The sequence below is a fragment of the Rhinopithecus roxellana genome, chromosome 7 (genome assembly GCF_007565055.1).
Source record: "Rhinopithecus roxellana isolate Shanxi Qingling chromosome 7, ASM756505v1, whole genome shotgun sequence".
In the NCBI taxonomy this organism is placed as follows: domain Eukaryota; kingdom Metazoa; phylum Chordata; class Mammalia; order Primates; family Cercopithecidae; genus Rhinopithecus; species Rhinopithecus roxellana.
In genome coordinates this window covers 52,991,448-53,009,047 of record NC_044555.1, presented here as the reverse complement: position 1 = coordinate 53,009,047, position 17,600 = coordinate 52,991,448, and the positions used below count along the sequence as shown (strand labels likewise).

General features: G+C 42.7%; 1 protein-coding gene across 1 annotated transcript in view; it reads right to left on the bottom strand.

Annotated features, from left to right (window-relative positions):
- The window catches only part of DGAT2L6 (diacylglycerol O-acyltransferase 2 like 6), a 34,781-nt gene extending 17,521 nt beyond the window's left edge, over window positions 1-17,260 (bottom strand). Inside the window, exon 1 of the mRNA XM_010384132.2 lies at window positions 17,176-17,260. Coding sequence (XP_010382434.1) covers window positions 17,176-17,260 — 85 coding nt within the window. The remainder of the gene's footprint in view (window positions 1-17,175) is intronic.
- Between the last annotated feature and the right edge of the window lie 340 nt (window positions 17,261-17,600).

Genomic DNA, 17,600 nt, shown 5'->3' with positions numbered 1-17,600 from the left:
CTAAGTGGGTCCTTTCTTCAAATCATCTCTGATTCCTCTCACTTGCTCACTTATCCCATAGATTAATAGCCAATATCTATTGTACACTTATCATGTAAAACTAAGTGTTTCATGTGGCATAGTTTATGTAATCTTCATAAAGACCCCATGAGAACAGTAATCATTATCATTTTGTGGATGAGGACCTGAGGTTCAGAGTGGTTAAATAGTTCCAAAATTACACAGCTAGGAGGTAAGTGAACCAGGGCTGAGAACCAAGATTGTCTTACTCCAGAGACTGTACCCTTAACCACCAAGCTCTAGCTGTTACTTCCATTTAGTCAGGTACCAATTCTTGCCACTTCTGCCTTCCAGATATCTTTCAAATTATTATATTTCCCACCTCCATGCTACCACTTGCTCAAAGCCACCATTATCTCTCACCTAGATGACCACCAGTGTCTTCTAAATAGGCTGCCTGCTTCCATTTGAGCCATGATGCAGCCAGTGCATTAAATGCAAGTCTGTCTCTGTCACTCTATAGCACGTAGCCAAGGACATGGCTGGTTTGTCAAAGAGGCATATCTGTGACTTTATGATTACCTATTGTATCTAAGTTAACCATAAATATAAGAACCTGTGGGAGTATATGGTAATTTAACAATTCAACAATTAACGTGGTTTCCTGTGGCCCTTAGGATCAAGTCTGGTCTCCTAACCGTGGTTTAGAAGGATTAGGAGATCTTGGTGATCTAGGCCCTGGCCACCACCTTGTCCTTTGCATTCCACCATGCTATTCTTTCAGCTCCTTCAAGTGCTCTCTAGCTTCAGGGCTTCTCTGCATGCAGTCCCCTTTGCCTGGAAAACTCCCTCTTCAGCCCTTTGTCTGGCTAGTTCCTATTGATCTTTCAGGCCTCAAGATAAATGTCATAGGTTCAATATTTTTAGGCCATCTTTGACTTCTTTCCCTTTCCAAAAAAACCCAAAACAAACAAACAAACAAACAAACAACAACAACAAAAACCTCTTCTATCCATCTTCCTGTCTCTGTCCCCATTGTCACTGCTATGGTCCAGAACTTGATTTTTTTCTAGTCTGGACTGCAGCATTTTGTCTGCCCTTCAGCTATTGGTTTCTTCCCCTCCAATCCATTTTCCACACCTCTGCCAGAAATTTTTAAAAAGCACCATCACCTCATGTTGTTTGCTTTCTCCAAAACCATCAATATTTTCCAACTGCTGACAGAATAAAGTCTGAACACATTGGCCTGGTATTCAAGGCCCTCACTGGCCTAGCCCCATATATCTTCCTAGCCTCATCTCTCAGTGCCTGTACTCACATTCCTTATGCTGCAGCCTAGTAATTTGAAAAATCAAAGTGTTTCTCAGCCTAGTGTTCCCATGCTCTGTAGGGACATTAGATGATCCAAGGTGGTATATGGATAAAAAGTTATTTGAATGCATAGAGAATAAAAGCAAATTCATGGTAGCAATATAAAATTTCCTGTTAAAATACATTAATTTAGGCTACAGAGATGACTTAATTTGAAGGAAAAGTATGTTAAGTAATAATAGCATGGGTGGTACACAGCTGTGGAAAGAGCCAGAAGGTGGGAAACAAATGGCTAAAGTATGCGAAACAGGGGCCCAACCACCTTTGTCTACTTCCCATTCCCTCAACTCACTATGTAATTCACATTTCTCTGCCTTCGATGATGCTGTTCCCTTATTTTTATTACTCTGTTTCCAACTTTCTGCTTATCAAAATTCTCTCAGGCTTTAAGGATTAGCTCAAATGACACTTCCTTATGATATCTTTGCTCATCTCCTGGTCAGAATTAAGGACTGCCTCTTCTGCACACTCCCAAGACACTACTCGTGCTTCTTTCTGGTTCTGGTCCATTTTGTTTGATTGTGTAATTAGTACCTCATATGTCTATTTCTCTCCCTATCAGACAGTAAGCTTCTTAAAAACACCCTTTAGCACAGTCCAAGCACAAAGAGATAGCTTATGATAATTATTCATTACATTGAATTATAGTAAAGGAAGAAGTTCGATTTCAAAATTCTCCAAGTTGCAGGTGAAAGTTAATAGGAAGAGAAACCACCAATGCCCTTATTCCAAACAAGGAAAGGCCTTCTGAAGTTATAAGGTGTGCATGTGTGTGTAAGGATATAGGCAATGAATTATTTCCAGTGTAAGGTGAAAACCTATAAATCTTACGGGTGAAAACATTATGTTTCATGTTTCGGGGCAATGACCTAAATCTGAATGTTGGCAATGCTTGCCAAATCTAGTCAGTTGGCTCAATGCCTTCAGAAATTAAAAAAAAAAAAACAAAAACAAAAAAACAAAAAACAAGGGTAGTTTGTCAAAGAGGAATCCTGTGGCTTTGGGATTACTTATTGGATCCAAATAAACTATCAATATAAGAACTTGTAGGAGTGACAGGTAATTTAAAAATTCAATAAACATTGATGAGCCTACCTCATATGAAATCTCTATGTTAAAAGCCATGGTGACAGGGTTGGGAACTGGAAAGAGGAGGGTGAAGGGAGTAAATATGGAAATGATGAAAAGAAAGCATGCGTGGTCCTTGATACCATGTATTGACCATTTGCTGTGAAAGGCACTCTGTTCAGCACTTAATGTATATTATCTCATTTAATGTTCTTGCAATCCTCATAGGCGGATAATTTTATTATCTCATTTTACACATGAAGAAACTGAGAATCAGAGAGAACATGTATCTTTACTCCAAGCCGTAGGAAAAAAGTAGATAGCATTTGTTGAATCTTCATTGTGTGCCAATAACTATTTTAAGTGCCTCATGTGTGTTAACTCATATTTTTTTTTTTTTTTTTTTTTTTTTTTTCAATATTTTTTCCTTTATTCTTTCCTTACAGCTCTTAATTATCTGCACAGAATCACTTGGAAATATTTTTATTTATATTTCAATAGGGAATAGAGTCCCCTGGTTCAAAATTTCAAAAATAGAAAAGGCAACCCAATGAATGACCTCTTTCTGTCCACGCCCCCAGCCATCTAGTACCTATTCCCAGAGGCCTTCAGAGTTTCCAGTTTCTTTTTTTTTTTTTTTTTTTTTTTTTTTATTATACTTTAAGTTCTAGGGTACATGTGCATAACGTGCAGGTTTGTTACATATGTATACTTATGCCATGTTGGTGTGCTGCACCCATCAACTCGTCAGCACCCATCAATTCATCATTTATATCATGTATAACTCCCCAATGCAATCCCTCCCTCCTCCCCCCTCCCCCCTCCCCATGATAGACCCCAGTGTGTGATGTTCCCCTTCCCGAGTCCAAGTGATCTCATTGTTCAGTTCCCACCTATGAGTGAGAACATGCGGTGTTTGGTTTTCTCTTCTTGTGATAGTTTGCTAAGAATGATGGTTTCCAGCTGCATCCATGTCCCTACAAAGGACGCAAACTCATCCTTTTTTATGGCTGCATAGTATTCCATGGTGTATATGTGCCACATTTTCTTAATCCAGTCTGTCACAGATGGACATTTGGGTTGATTCCAAGTCTTTGCTATTGTGAATAGTGCCGCAATAAACATACGTGTACATGTGTCTTTGTAGTAGACTAATTTATAATCCTTTGGGTATATACCCAGTAGTGGGATGGCTGGGTCATATGGTACATCTAGTTCTAGATCCTTGAGGAATTGCCATACTGTTTTCCATAATGGTTGAACTAGTTTACAATCCCACCAACAGTGTAAAAGTGTTCCTATTTCTCCACATCCTCTCCAACACCTGTTGTTTCCTGACTTCTTAATGATTGCCATTCTAACTGGTGTGAGATGGTATCTCATTGTGGTTTTGATTTGCATTTCTCTGATGGCCAGTGATGATGAGCATTTTTTCATGTGTCTGTTGGCTGTATGAATATCTTCTTTTGAGAAATGTCTGTTCATATCCTTTCCCCACTTTTTGATGGGGTTGTTTGTTTTTTTCTCGTATATTTGTTTGAGTTCTTTGTAGATTCTGGATATTAGCCCTTTGTCAGATGAGTAGGTTGCAAAAATTTTCTCCCATTCTGTAGGTTGCCTGTTCACTCTGATGGTAGTTTCTTTTGCTGTGCAAAAGCTCTTTAGTTTAATTAGATCCCATTTGTCAATTTTGGCTTTTGCTGCCATTGCTTTTGGTGTTTTAGACATGAAGTCCTTGCCCATGCCTATGTCCTGAATGGTACTACCTAGATTTTCTTCTAGGGTTTTTATGGTATTAGGTCTAACATTTAAGTCTCTAATCCATCTTGAATTAATCTTCGTATAAGGGGTAAGGAAAGGATCCAGTTTCAGCTTTCTACTTATGGCTAGCCAATTTTCCCAGCACCATTTATTAAATAGGGAATCATTTCCCCATTTCTTGTTTCTCTCAGGTTTGTCAAAGATCAGATGGCTGTAGATGTGCGGTATTATTTCTGAGGACTCTGTTCTGTTCCATTGGTCTATATCTCTGTTTTGGTACCAGTACCATGCTGTTTTGGTTACTGTAGCCTTGTAGTATAGTTTGAAGTCAGGTAGCGTGACGCCTCCAGCTTTGTCCTTTTGACTTAGGATTGTCTTGGCAATGCGGGCTCTTTTTTGGTTCCATATGAACTTTAAAGCAGTTTTTTCCAATTCTGTGAAGAAACTCATTGGTAGCTTGATGGGGATGGCATTGAATCTATAAATAACCTTAGGGAGTATGGCCATTTTCACGATATTGATTCTTCCTATCCATGAGCATGGTATGTTCTTCCTTTTGTTTGTGTCCTCTTTGATTTCACTGAGCAGTGGTTTGTAGTTCTCCTTGAAGAGGTCCTTTACATCCCTTGTAAGCTGGATTCCTAGGTATTTTATTCTCTTTGAAGCAATTGTGAATGGAAGTTCATTCCTGATTTGGCTCTCTGCTTGTCTGTTACTGGTGTATAAGAATGCTTGTGATTTTTGCACATTAATTTTGTATCCTGAGACTTTGCTGAAGTTGCTTATCAGCTTAAGGAGATTTTGGGCTGAGACGATGGGGTTTTCTAAATATACAATCATGTCATCTGCAAACAGGGACAATTTGACTTCTTCTTTTCCTAACTGGATACCCTTGATTTCTTTCTCTTGCCTGATTGCCCTAGCCAGAACTTCCAACACTATGTTGAATAGGAGTGGTGAGAGAGGGCATCCCTGTCTTGTGCCAGTTTTCAAAGGGAATTTTTCCAGTTTTTGCCCATTCAGTATGATATTAGCTGTGGGTTTGTCATAAATAGCTCTTATTATTTTGAGGTATGTTCCATCAATACCGAATTTATTGAGTGTTTTTAGCATGAAGGGCTGTTGAATTTTGTCAAAAGCCTTTTCTGCATCTATTGAGACAATCATGTGGTTCTTGTCTTTGGTTCTGTTTATATGCTGGATTACGTTTATTGATTTGCGAATGTTGAACCAGCCTTGCATCCCAGGGATGAAGCCCACTTGATCATGGTGGATAAGCTTTTTGATGTGCTGCTGAATCCGGTTTGCCAGTATTTTATTGAGGATTTTTGCATCAATGTTCATCAGGGATATTGGTCTAAAATTCTCTTTTTTGTTGTGTCTCTGCCAGGCTTTGGTATCAGGATGATGTTGGCCTCATAAAATGAGTTAGGGAGGATTCCCTCTTTTTCTATTGATTGGAATAGTTTCAGAAGGAATGGTACCAGCTCCTCCTTGTACCTCTGGTAGAATTCAGCTGTGAATCCATCTGGTCCTGGACTTTTTTTGGTGGGTAGGCTATTAATTGTTGCCTCAATTTCAGAGCCTGCTATTGGTCTATTCAGGGATTCAACTTCTTCCTGGTTTAGCCTTGGGAGAGTGTAAGTGTCCAGGAAATTATCCATTTCTTCTAGATTTTCTAGTTGATTTGCGTAGAGGCGTTTATAGTATTCTCTGATGGTAGTTTGTATTTCTGTGGGGTCAGTGGTGATATCCCCTTTATCATTTTTTATTGCATCTATTTGATTCCTCTCTCTTTTTTTCTTTATTAGCCTTGCTAGTGGTCTGTCAATTTTGTTGATCTTTTCAAAAAACCAACTCCTGGATTCACTGATTTTTTGGAGGGTTTTTTGTGTCTCTATCTCCTTCAGTTCTGCTCTGATCTTAGTTATTTCTTGCCTTCTGCTAGCTTTTGAATGTGATTGCTCTTGCCTCTCTAGTTCTTTTAATTGTGATGTTAGAGTGTCACTTTTAGATCTTTCCTGCTTTCTCTTGTGGGCATTTAGTGCTATAAATTTCCCTCTACACACTGCTTTAAATGTGTCCCAGAGATTCTGGTATGTTGTATCTTTGTTCTCATTGGTTTCAAAGAACATCTTTATTTCTGCTTTCATTTCGTTATGTACCCAGTAGTCATTCAGGAGCAGGTTGTTCAGTTTCCATGTAGTTGAGCGGTTTTGATTGAGTTTCTTAGTCCTGAGTTCTAGTTTGATTGCACTGTGGTCTGAGAGACAGTTTGTTATAATTTCTGTTCTTTTACATTTGCTGAGGAGTACTTTACTTCCAATTATGTGGTCAATTTTGGAATAAGTGCGATGTGGTGCTGAGAAGAATGTATATTCTGTTGATTTGGGGTGGAGAGTTCTATAGATGTCTATTAGGTCCGCTTGGTGCAGAGATGAGTTCAATTCCTGGATATCCTTGTTAACTTTCTGTCTCGTTGATCTGTCTAATGTTGACAGCGGAGTGTTGAAGTCTCCCATTATTATTGTATGGGAGTCTAAGTCTCTTTGTAAGTCCCTAAGGACTTGCTTTATGAATCTGGGTGCTCCTGTATTGGGTGCATATATATTTAGGAGAGTTAGCTCTTCCTGTTGAATTGATCCCTTTACCATTATGTAATGGCCTTCTTTGTCTCTTTTGATCTTTGATGGTTTAAAGTCTGTTTTATCAGAGACTAGGATTGCAACCCCTGCTTTTTTTTGTTCTCCATTTGCTTGGTAGATCTTCCTCCATCCCTTTATTTTGAGCCTATGTATGTCTCTGCATGTGAGATGGGTCTCCTGAATACAGCAGACTGATGGGTCTTGACTCTTTATCCAGTTTGCCAGTCTGTGTCTTTTAATTGGAGCATTTAGTCCATTAACATTTAAGGTTAATATTGTTATGTGTGAACTTGATCCTGCCATTATGATATTAACTGGTTATTTTGCTCGTTAGTTGATGCAGTTTCTTCCTAGCCTCGATGGTCTTTACATTTTGCCAAGTTTTTGCGATGGCTGGTACCGGTTGTTCCTTTCCATGTTTAGGGCTTCCTTCAGGGTCTCTTGTAAGGCAGGCCTGGTGGTGACAAAATCTCTAAGCATTTGCTTATCTGTAAAGGATTTTATTTCTCCTTCACTTATGAAACTTAGTTTGGCTGGATATGAAATTCTGGGTTTAAAATTCTTTTCTTTAAGAACGTTGAATATTGGCCCCCACTCTCTTCTGGCTTGTAGAGTTTCTGCCGAGAGATCTGCTGTTAGTCTGATGGGCTTCCCTTTGTGGGTGACCCGACCTTTCTCTCTGGCTGCCCTTAAGATTTTTTCCTTCATTTCAACTTTGGTGAATCTGGCAATTATGTGTCTTGGAGTTGCTCTTCTGGAGGAGTATCTTTGTGGCGTTCTCTGTATTTCCTGAATTTGAATGTTGGCCTGCCCTACTAGGTTGGGGAAGTTCTCCTGGATGATATCCTGAAGAGTGTTTTCCAACTTGGTTCCATTTTCCCCCTCACTTTCAGGCACCCCAATCAGACGTAGATTTGGTCTTTTTACGTAATCCCATACTTCTTGCAGGCTTTGCTCATTTCTTTTTCTTCTTTTTTCTTTTGGTTTCTCTTCTCGCTTCATTTCATTCATTTGATCTTCAATCGCTGATACTCTTTCTTCCAGTTGATCGAGTCGGTTACTGAAGCTTGTGCATTTGTCACGTATTTCTCGTGTCATGGTTTTCATCTCTGTCATTTCGTTTATGATCTTCTCTGCATTAATGAGTCTAGCTGTCAATTCTTCCACTCTTTTTTCAAGATTTTTAGTTTCTTTGCGCTGGGTACGTAATTCCTCCTTTAGCTCTGATAAGTTTGATGGACTGAAGCCTTCTTCTCTCCTCTCGTCCAAGTCATTCTCTGACCAGCTTTGATCCGTTGCTGGTGATGGGCTGCGCTCCTTTGCAGGGGGAGATGCGCTCTTATTTTTTGAATTTCCAGCTTTTCTGCCCTGCTTCTTCCCCATCTTTGTGGTTTTATCTGTCTCTGGTCTTTGATGGTGGTGACGAACTGATGGGGTTTTGGTATAGGTGTCCTTCCTGTTTGATAGTTTTCCTTCTGACAGTCAGAAGGACTCTCTGTTGGTCTGTTGGAGATTGCTTGAGGTCCACTCCAGACCCTGTTTGCCTGGGTATCAGCAGCAGAGGTTGCCGAAGATAGAATATTGCTGAACAGCGAGTGTACCTGTCTGATTCTTCCTTTGGAAGTGTCCTCTCAGGGGTGTACTCCACCCTGTGAGGTGTGGGGTGTCAGACTGCCCCTAGTGGGGGATTTCTCCCAGCTAGGCTACTCAGGGGTCAGGGACACACCTGAGCAGGCAGTCTGTCCGTTCTCAGATCTCAACCTCCGCGTTGGGAGATCCGCGGCTCTCCCCAAAGCTGTCAGACAGAGTCGTTCGCGTGTGCACCGGCTCCCGCTACTTCCCCTGTTGGTCTTCAGCTGTGCGCTGTCCCCAGAGGTGGAGACTACAGAGACAGGCAGGCTTCCTTGAGCTGCTGTGAGCTCCACCCAGTTCGAGCTTCCCAGCGGCTTTGTTTACCTACTTAAGCCTCAGCAATGGCGGGCGCCCCTCCCCCAGCCTCGCTGCTGCCTTGCGGATAGATCGCGGCAGACTGCTGTGTTAGCAGTGAGGGAGGCTTCGTGGGCGTGGGACCCTCCCGGCCAGGTGTGGGATATATTCTCCTGGAATGCCTGTATGCTTACAGCGCAGTATTGGGGTGGGAGTTACCCGATTTTCCAGGTGTTGTGTGTCTCAGTTCCCCTGGCTAGGAAAACGGATCCCCTTCCCCCTTGCGCTTCCAGGTGAGGCGATGCCTCGCCCTGCTTCAGCTCTCGCTGGTCAGGCTGCAGCAGCTGACCAGCACCGATTGTCCGGCACTCCCTAGTGAGATGACCCCAGTACCTCAGTTGAAAATGCAGAAATCACCGGTCTTCTGTGTCGCTCGCGCTGGGAGTTGGAGACTGGAGTTGTTCCTATTCGGCCATCTTGCTCCGCCCCCCGTGTTAACTCATATTAATACATGTGGAAAACAAAATTCCTGTCTTCCAGAAGCTCTGGGTTTCTTGTGAAAGGTAAGGTTCAGAGTTGAATTTTGGAGAAAAGGTAGGATTTTTGTCAGATGGCTTGGTAGAGGAAGGGTCCTCCATGCACAAAGAAGAACTCGAACAAAGGCCAGGAGATGGGAGAGTCCAAGGCCCATGAGTAACATCATTACCTGCAAAAACACAGGCAGCCTAAGGAAGCCGTGGTACAGGAGATGAAGCTGGGAAGGAAACTGGAAAGATTAGGCCTGATGCTGAAGGGAATGAGTAGCCAGTAAAGGTTATTAAGCAGAGAGCAGAAGAGTAGCATGATCTTGTCTGTTTCAGGAAGATAATCTGGAATAACTGTGAGAGCAAGAGAAACTATAGGCAAAGAGATCAGCTAAGAGTTTTGGCATTCAGATGAAAGCCAGTGGGAACCTAAAATAGGCTACTGTTTCACATAGCAATTTGAAAGTCACCAAGGAGGTAGACTTTTCAGCCCAACACAGCTGATTTGATGCTGGGGTGATGGAAGGGGATTAATGAAAGATGCCGTGATGGGGTATGTGGGAATGCTGGGAATGCATCAAAGTCTAGGCCGGGCATGGTGGCTCACTCCTGTAATGCCAGCATTTTGGGAGGCCAGGGCAGAAGGAGCACTGGAGTCCAGGAGTTCAAGACCAACCCAGGCAACATAGTGAGACCTCATCTCTACAAAAAAATTTTAAAATTAGCCGAGCATGGTGGTGCACACTTGTAGTCCCAGCTACTCGGGAAGCTGAGGCAGGAGGATCGCTTGAGCCCAGGAGTTTGAGGCTGCAGTGAGTTACGATCATACCACTGCACTCCAACCTGGGAGACAGAGTGAGACTCTGTTTCAAAAAAGAAAAAGAAAGAGAGAAAGAAGAAAGAAAGAAAGAAAGAAAGAAAGAAAGAAAGAAAGAAAGAAAGAAAGAGAGAGACAGAGAGAGAGAAGGAAGGAAGGAAGGAAGGAAGGAAGAAAGGAAGGAAGGAAGGAACGAAGGGAGGGAGGGAGGGAGGGAAAGAGAAAAGAAAGGAAAAGTCTCTATCTGCTTTAGTTATAATTATTCTTCCTGAAGATGCAATAAAGTCAGTGTCTAAGGTGTCTGCCTCAGAGGAGTGGTTGTCACTCCTCTGTTGATCAAGTGGCAAGGTTGGCAGTATCTTATGAGGTGTGGTGGTTGGGCTCCAAGTAGTCAATTTTGGTAGTTGAAAGGAAGAAAATTATCATGTATTGAGGATTTTCTCACCTCAAAGATCTCTGGAACAGTCTTGAGAGGCAGGTACTATGGTGTTTCTGTTATGGTACAGGATGAATGACTTACTTGTTCAAGGTCACATAGAAAGTAACAGAGACTTACTTGCGTAAGGTCTCACAGCAAGTAAGTGACAGACTGGTCTATCTGACTCTGAAGACTATGTTCTACTTTTATTTATTTATTTTGAGACAAGGTCTCGCTTTGTTACCCAGGCTAGAGTGCAGTGGCGTGATCACAACTCACTCTAACCTTTACCTCTTAGGCTCAAATGAGTCCCCCATTTTAGCCAGCACAATAGCTGGTACCACAGGCGTGCACCACCATGCCTGGCTAGTTTTTTGATTTTTTTTTTCTGTAGAGATGGAGTCTCACTATGTTGCCCAGGCTGGTCTCAAACTCCCAGGCTCGAGTGATCCTCCCACCTCGGCCTCCCAAAATGGGATTACAGGCCTGAGCCACTGCACCCAACCTGTTCTAATTTTTACAGTACCAGAAACCAGAGAAAGAGGGCAGGCTCACACACCCAAAAAGGTTGTCCAAGGGAGAGAAAAAAGTGTAAGAGTGAATTTAAAGATTTCTGCTGAGGAAGAAGAAATCTGGAAGACCTTCAAGTTAGTGTCAAGCTTGGTCTTGCATGAAATATAATGATGATAAGAAAGAGCTCCTGTTCTCATGGAGCTTATTGGGTAGAGGGCACAAAAGATATAATGGCTGCTGCCCAGCCTATTCTTACAAAGTGCTCTAGACTTTCAGAGGTGATGTAGTCTTGGGTTGTCTGGAAAATGTACAGAGAAGATATTACTTGAGTAACATCTAAAAGGAGGTGCTGTCGCTGGATAGTCCAGGAAGAGCTATCATGCCGTCTTTCCAGTGGCAGGAGTAGTAGGAGTAGTGGGAGCAGAGGTGAAGGAATGGAAGAGTAGATTTCCTGTTTGTTCAGTGAATAGATTACCTGGAACGCAAGGCAATCATGTAGGGAAGAGTAGGAGGATGAGCTGGCAACGGGTTAACACCAGAGAGTGGAGGAAGACTTTGAATGTCCAGTCTGACACCTTTATACATCATCACATGGGCAATGGGAAACCACTGACTTTTTTTGAGCAGGAGAGGGATGTAATCAAAGATGCTTTTGAGACGGTGGCTCATGCCTGTAATCCCAACACTTTGGGAGGCTGAAGTGGGTGGATCACCTGAGGTCAGGAATTGGAGACCAGCCTGGCCAACATGGCAAAATCCTCTCTCTACTAAAAATACCCCCCCAAAAAAAAAAAAAATTAGCCAGGTGTGGTGGCACATGCCTATAATCCCAGCTACTTAGGAGGCTGAGGCTGGTGAATTGCTTGAACCCGGGAGGCGGAAGTTGCAGTGAGCCGAGACTGCCCCACTGTACTCCAGCCTGGGCAACAGAGTAAGACTCCGTCTCAAAAAAAAAAAAAAAAAAAAAAAAAAAAAAAAAAAAAAAAAAAAGGATGCTTTCAAAAGACCTCCAAAAGCAGGCACTAGAATAGATGGGAGAGGGTGGAGATCAGAGGTTAGATGATCAGGAAAAAGAATATTGAGATAGTTTAGGGGGATGGTGATACAAGCCCAGAAGAGATGAGGGAAAGCCATCCTCTGAATGAAAGCTGGCCCTGAGAGGGGCTGTCAGAGCCACAGCCTAATTCTAAGGACATGAATATTTGTATTCCAAATCTCCTCCAAGCCATTTTGTCATTCCTCTCTTCTTGCTTCCTCCCTCCTTCTTGTCCCTCTGCCTTTTCTCCATTTTCTCTATTTCCTCCCCCTTACTTCCAGTAATGCTCCATAATCAGCTATGATTCTGAACATCATTTGGGAAGGAGGGGAAGCACTGAGGGAGGCTCTGAGCAAGATAGAAGGAAGGAAGGAAAGAAGGTGAGAAAGAAAAGGAAGAAGGAAGGGTGGAAGGCAGACATTTCTGTAGGAGCATTTCCCATGAACCAGGCTGAGAGAATAGGGACACTGAGACTTAGAGGGATTGCAGTACTTGTTTGGAGTCACACAGCTAATTGCCATCTAAGTCTGATGAACTCCAGAACTCATGTCCTGTTTGCCATGCCACGGTGACTCCCTTTCCTGTCTCCCCTGATCTGTTCAACTTGTATAATATTTTCTTATTCTGATACCCTACTATCACTTTGTCATGGCTCTTTCACTCACCACAGTCTGTCTTACATTATAGTGATCTGTGTATGTGTCCAGCACTGGCACATAAAATGGGGACAGTGGTTGAATGAATGATTGGTTTATCTCTGTTACTAGATAGTAAAGAGCCTGTAAGGATCTCACAGCAAGGACAGCCCAAGATCTTATCATTAGTATTTACTCTATAACTGTTGGATTGAACCTATTTGAATGTCTTAGGCACCTCTGTGGGCATCACGCCCTGTTGGACACTGAAGCTACCTTGGTAACTTTCAAGACCCAGGATTTATGTTGTAATTTCTAGCATAATCACTAAAAGAACAGAAACAGGACGTATAGCACCTGAACAAGAAGAGAAAGACAAATGAAATGGTAAAGCTAATCAGTCTAAAAGAAGTCAAATCAAATGGCCAACAAGCACACGAAAAAGATGCTCAACATTATTGATCATCAGGGAAATGTGAAGCAAAACCACAATGAGATATCATCTCACACCCATTGGGATGGCTGTTATTTAAAAAACAGAAAATAAGAAGTATAGATGAGGATGTGGGGAAATTGAAACTCTTGTGCACTGTTGGTGGGAATGTGAAATTGTGCAGACGTTAAGGAAAACAGGATGGCAGTTCCAAAAAAAAAAGTAAAAACAGAATTACTGTGTGATCCAGGAATTCCATTTCTGGGTGTATATCACAAGCATTGAAAGCAGAGTCTCAGAGATGTTTGTACATCTATATTCATAGCAACATTACTCACAATAGCCAAAATGTCGAGGCAACCTAAATGTCCATCAGTAGATGAATGAAAAACAATATGTAGCATATCCACACAAGGCACTGTGTAACTCAGCCTTTCAAAGGCAAGAAATTCTGACACATGATACCACATGGGTGAGCCTTAAAGCCATTATACTAAGTAAAATAAGCCAGTCATGAAAGGACAAACACTGTAATAATAATTCCAATTATATGAGGCACCTACAATAGGCAAATTCATAGAGACGGAAAGCAGAATGGTGGTTGCCAGGGGCTGGAAGGAGGGGAAATTAGGGAGTTATTGTTTAATGGATACAGAATTTCAGTTTGGGAAGATAAAATTCTGGAGATGGATGGTGGCCATGCATTGTGAATGTACTTAATGACATGTACTTAGAGCACACTTAGAAATGGTTAAAATGGTAAATTTTATGTTCTAGGTATGGTATTACAATAAAAATAACTTTTAAAAATGAAGGTGAAAAAAATCCCATTTATTCTTTTTAAAATTATTTTTAAAATTTTTTTGTTTTTTATTTTGTTTGAGACAGAGTCTTGCTCTGTCACCAGGCTGGAGTGCAGGGGCGCGATCTTGGCTCACTGCAACCTCCGCCTCTCGGGTTCAAGTGATTCTCCTGCCTCAGCCTCCCGAGTAGCTAGGACTACAGGCGCATGCCACCCACCACACCCAGCTAATTTTTGTAATTTTAGTAGAGATGGGGTTTCACCATGTTGGCCAAGATGGTCTCGATCTCTTGATCTTGTGATCCACCCGCCTCAGCCTCCTGAAGTGCTGGGATTACAGGTGTGAGCCACCACACCCAGCCCTATTTATTCTTATGTGTTTCCACTGAAGACACATAGGTATCATCCCCACTCCACTCCTGCAGCTCTTCTGGGACAACTAACCATTGAAATTTGGGGGTGAAGGGGCATTACTTGGAGGCTAATCCTCACCTTCTTGGTCCCTCACATATCCAGTTGTCTGATACACTCTCTACGCTATACCCAGCAGGACACACTGTCCTTTGAGAGAGGAAATGAAATAGAGAAAAATATATATGAGAAAGTATCATTTTCTGGCAGAAAAATGAGTACATTTTAATTAGAAAAGCTGCCTCGGCTGGGTGCGGTGGCTCATGCCTGTAATCCCAGCACTTTGGGAGGCTGAGATGGGCAGATCACCTGAGGTCAGGAGTTTGAGAACAACTTGGCCAACATGGTGATACCCCTCTCTGCTAAAAATACAAAAATTAGCTCGGCGTGGTGGCAGGCGCCTGTAGTCCCAGCTACTTGGGAAGCTGAAGCAGGAGAATCGCTTGAACCTGGGAGGCGGAGGTAGCAGTGAGCCAAGATCGTGCCATTGCACTCTAGCCTGGGCAACAAGAGCGAAACTCCGTCTCAAAAAAACAAAAAACAAAAAACAAAAAACAAAAAAAACCTGCCCCAGAAGAGCTTTCCTGGGTGGAAGAGGTCTCACACCTAAAAGGACCCGCTCACAAAATTCATCCTCTCTTGATATCTTTTCCCTGCTCTCTCTGCCCATTTTTTCTGGGATCCTGATTTGACACAGTTGCTGCCACCCTCATAGCAAGTGTCTTAGGACATTCCTGTGTCCCTCACTTTCCTGGCTGAGGGCCGGAACTTATCAAAGGGGTCTTTTTGAGGAAGTTAGGGGAAATGCAAAGGAAAACAAAAAGAAACTATGAAAGTCTAGAAACAACCAAGTTTACTAACAAAATCACTTTCTTCTCTCGATATAGCTAAAGTCAAGCCATCAATGGGCTTAGCGTGTTTTGATTTTAATAAGGCTTAATAAGTCTGCATTTTGAGAAGGCTGTGGACCCCTCTGGCAGTCTGGTGAAGCCATGGATCCTTTCTCTGAATAATACGTTTAAATGCACAAAATAAAATACACAGATTTACAAAGGAAACCCATTATATTAAAATTCAGTTATCAAAATATTACCCACAATGTGATATAGTAACATATGTGCTTCTTGATGTATGTGTTAAATAACCAGATCTAACAGCAGTGCCAATAACTACTGGTATTTTGAAGTAGTCGTGAACATAAACGAAATTTCGAGATGCCTGCAACAACTGTAATATGAAATGCAAATCTCTGTGATATCTGTTACTGACACTCACAGGTACTCCTAATACTTTGTGGTTTATTGCTTACATTCATCATTGAAGGAAATACTACATTTCAATTAGATGTTAGTGGAAAGAAAGAGGCAGTTTGTTTTATTTGTTTTTCTGTTTTTTGTTTTTTGTTTTTTTGAGACGGAGTCTTGCTCTGTCGCCCAGGCTGGAGTGCAGTAGCACGATCTTGGCTCACTGCAAGCTCTGCCTCCCAGGTTCACGCCATTCTCCTGCCTCAGCCTCCTGAGTAGCTGGGACTGCAGGTGCCTGCCACCACGCCTGGCTAATTTTCTGTTATTTTTAGTAGAGATGGGGTTTCACCGTGTTAGCCAGGATGGTCTCAATCTCCTGACCTCATGATCGTCCTGCCTCGGCCTCCCAAAGTGCTGGGATTACAGGCGTGAGCCACTGTGCCCGGCCGAAAGAGGCAGTTTTATTCATCCCAATTCAAAGTACCCCCCCATCCACCCTGAATTTTTGGTTTATAGGACCCTGGTTGAGAGCCTCTGCTCTAAGGATCATATAGCCTCCCATGGGTTGGAACCAGCTATCTCCTACCCGTCTCATCCCTCAGGATGATATTATTTCTCCTCATCCAGTTTTCAAGCTTGCCCTTGTAATTGACCACCCCCAAATCCCTGGTTTCTGGCAAGGAAAATCTTGGAGCTGTCAGCCCATTTTCAGTTTGCACTCCAGTCTGGGTGACAAGAGCGAAACTCTGTCTCAAAAAAAAAAAAAAAAAAAAAAAAGTGCTGCCTCAGAAGATCCTTCTTAGGTGGGAGAGGCCCAACACTGTTGACTTCCGTGCCGTGAGTCCACAGAACAACTGGCTCTTTCTCAAAATTCTGTCTGAGATGTCACTCAGGCAGCCCTCAGATTTTCCAGAATTCTCTCACCGTAACTGTAGACTAGAAAATCACCCAACACCTACCTAGTAACACCAACTCTGTAAGCCACCACCACTTCTGCCCTGTCCCTGAATATGACTCTTTTCAGCTAGTTCATAGGGGACAGCTTCTGAGAAGGCTGGAGTGATTTTTTTTTTTTTTTTTATCTGGAGACAGAGTCTTGCTCTGTTACCCAGGCTGGAGTGCAGTGGCAGGATCTCGGCTCACTGGAAGCTCCACCTCCCGGGTTCAAGTGATTCTCCTGTCTCAGCCTCCCAAGTAGGTGGGATTACCCGTGCATGCCACCATGCCCGGCTAATTTTTGTATTTTTTCTTTTTCTTTTCTTTTCTTTTTTTTTAGTAGAGACGGGCTTTCACAATGTTGGCCAGGCTGGTCTCGAACCCCTGACCTCAGGTGATCCACCTGCCTCAGCCTCCCAAAGTGCTGGAATTATAGGCGTGAGCCACCGTGCCTGGCCTGGAGTAATCTTTAAACCAGAACAGCCGCAGCCTCACTCCTGGCCTTTGTGCCTGGCAGATCCTTCCCAGAGGGTGGAGATCAACCAGATGATCTCTTTGGAACCCTCCTCATCTGGAGATTGGACACTCTTTTGGTTTGTTCCCCATGTGCTCTCCAGCCCTTGGGGTTCACTCACCTAAAAATATATAGACTGGAATCCATTGCAAAACAGAGAGGGTTTGGAGGCCCTCCTGGAGATTCAGTCGGGAGAAGAAGGCCATGGTTATGGTGCTGTTCTGTTGTGGTAAGAAGCCCAACCAGAAGGTCAAAACTTCTTAAGCTGTGTTGATTATAGATGCTTTGCTATAATCTCTTATTGTGGAGTGAGATTAGCTGCTGGGGTTTTGTCACACTTGACCAAACCTTTCCTCCACTGCTCCGCCCCAACTTCCTACCCACACATCAGGTTGCAGATCAGGCAATATAATTGATCTCCCCAGTAGTATCCTTTCTCCACGTGTGCCCAATTGTAATGAAGCAGAAATGGCCCTGGGGTGGCTCTAGCTGTGAGGGAGGGCCACTCTTGATAAGTTAATGCAGGAAGAGAGTAGCTTGGGCCTC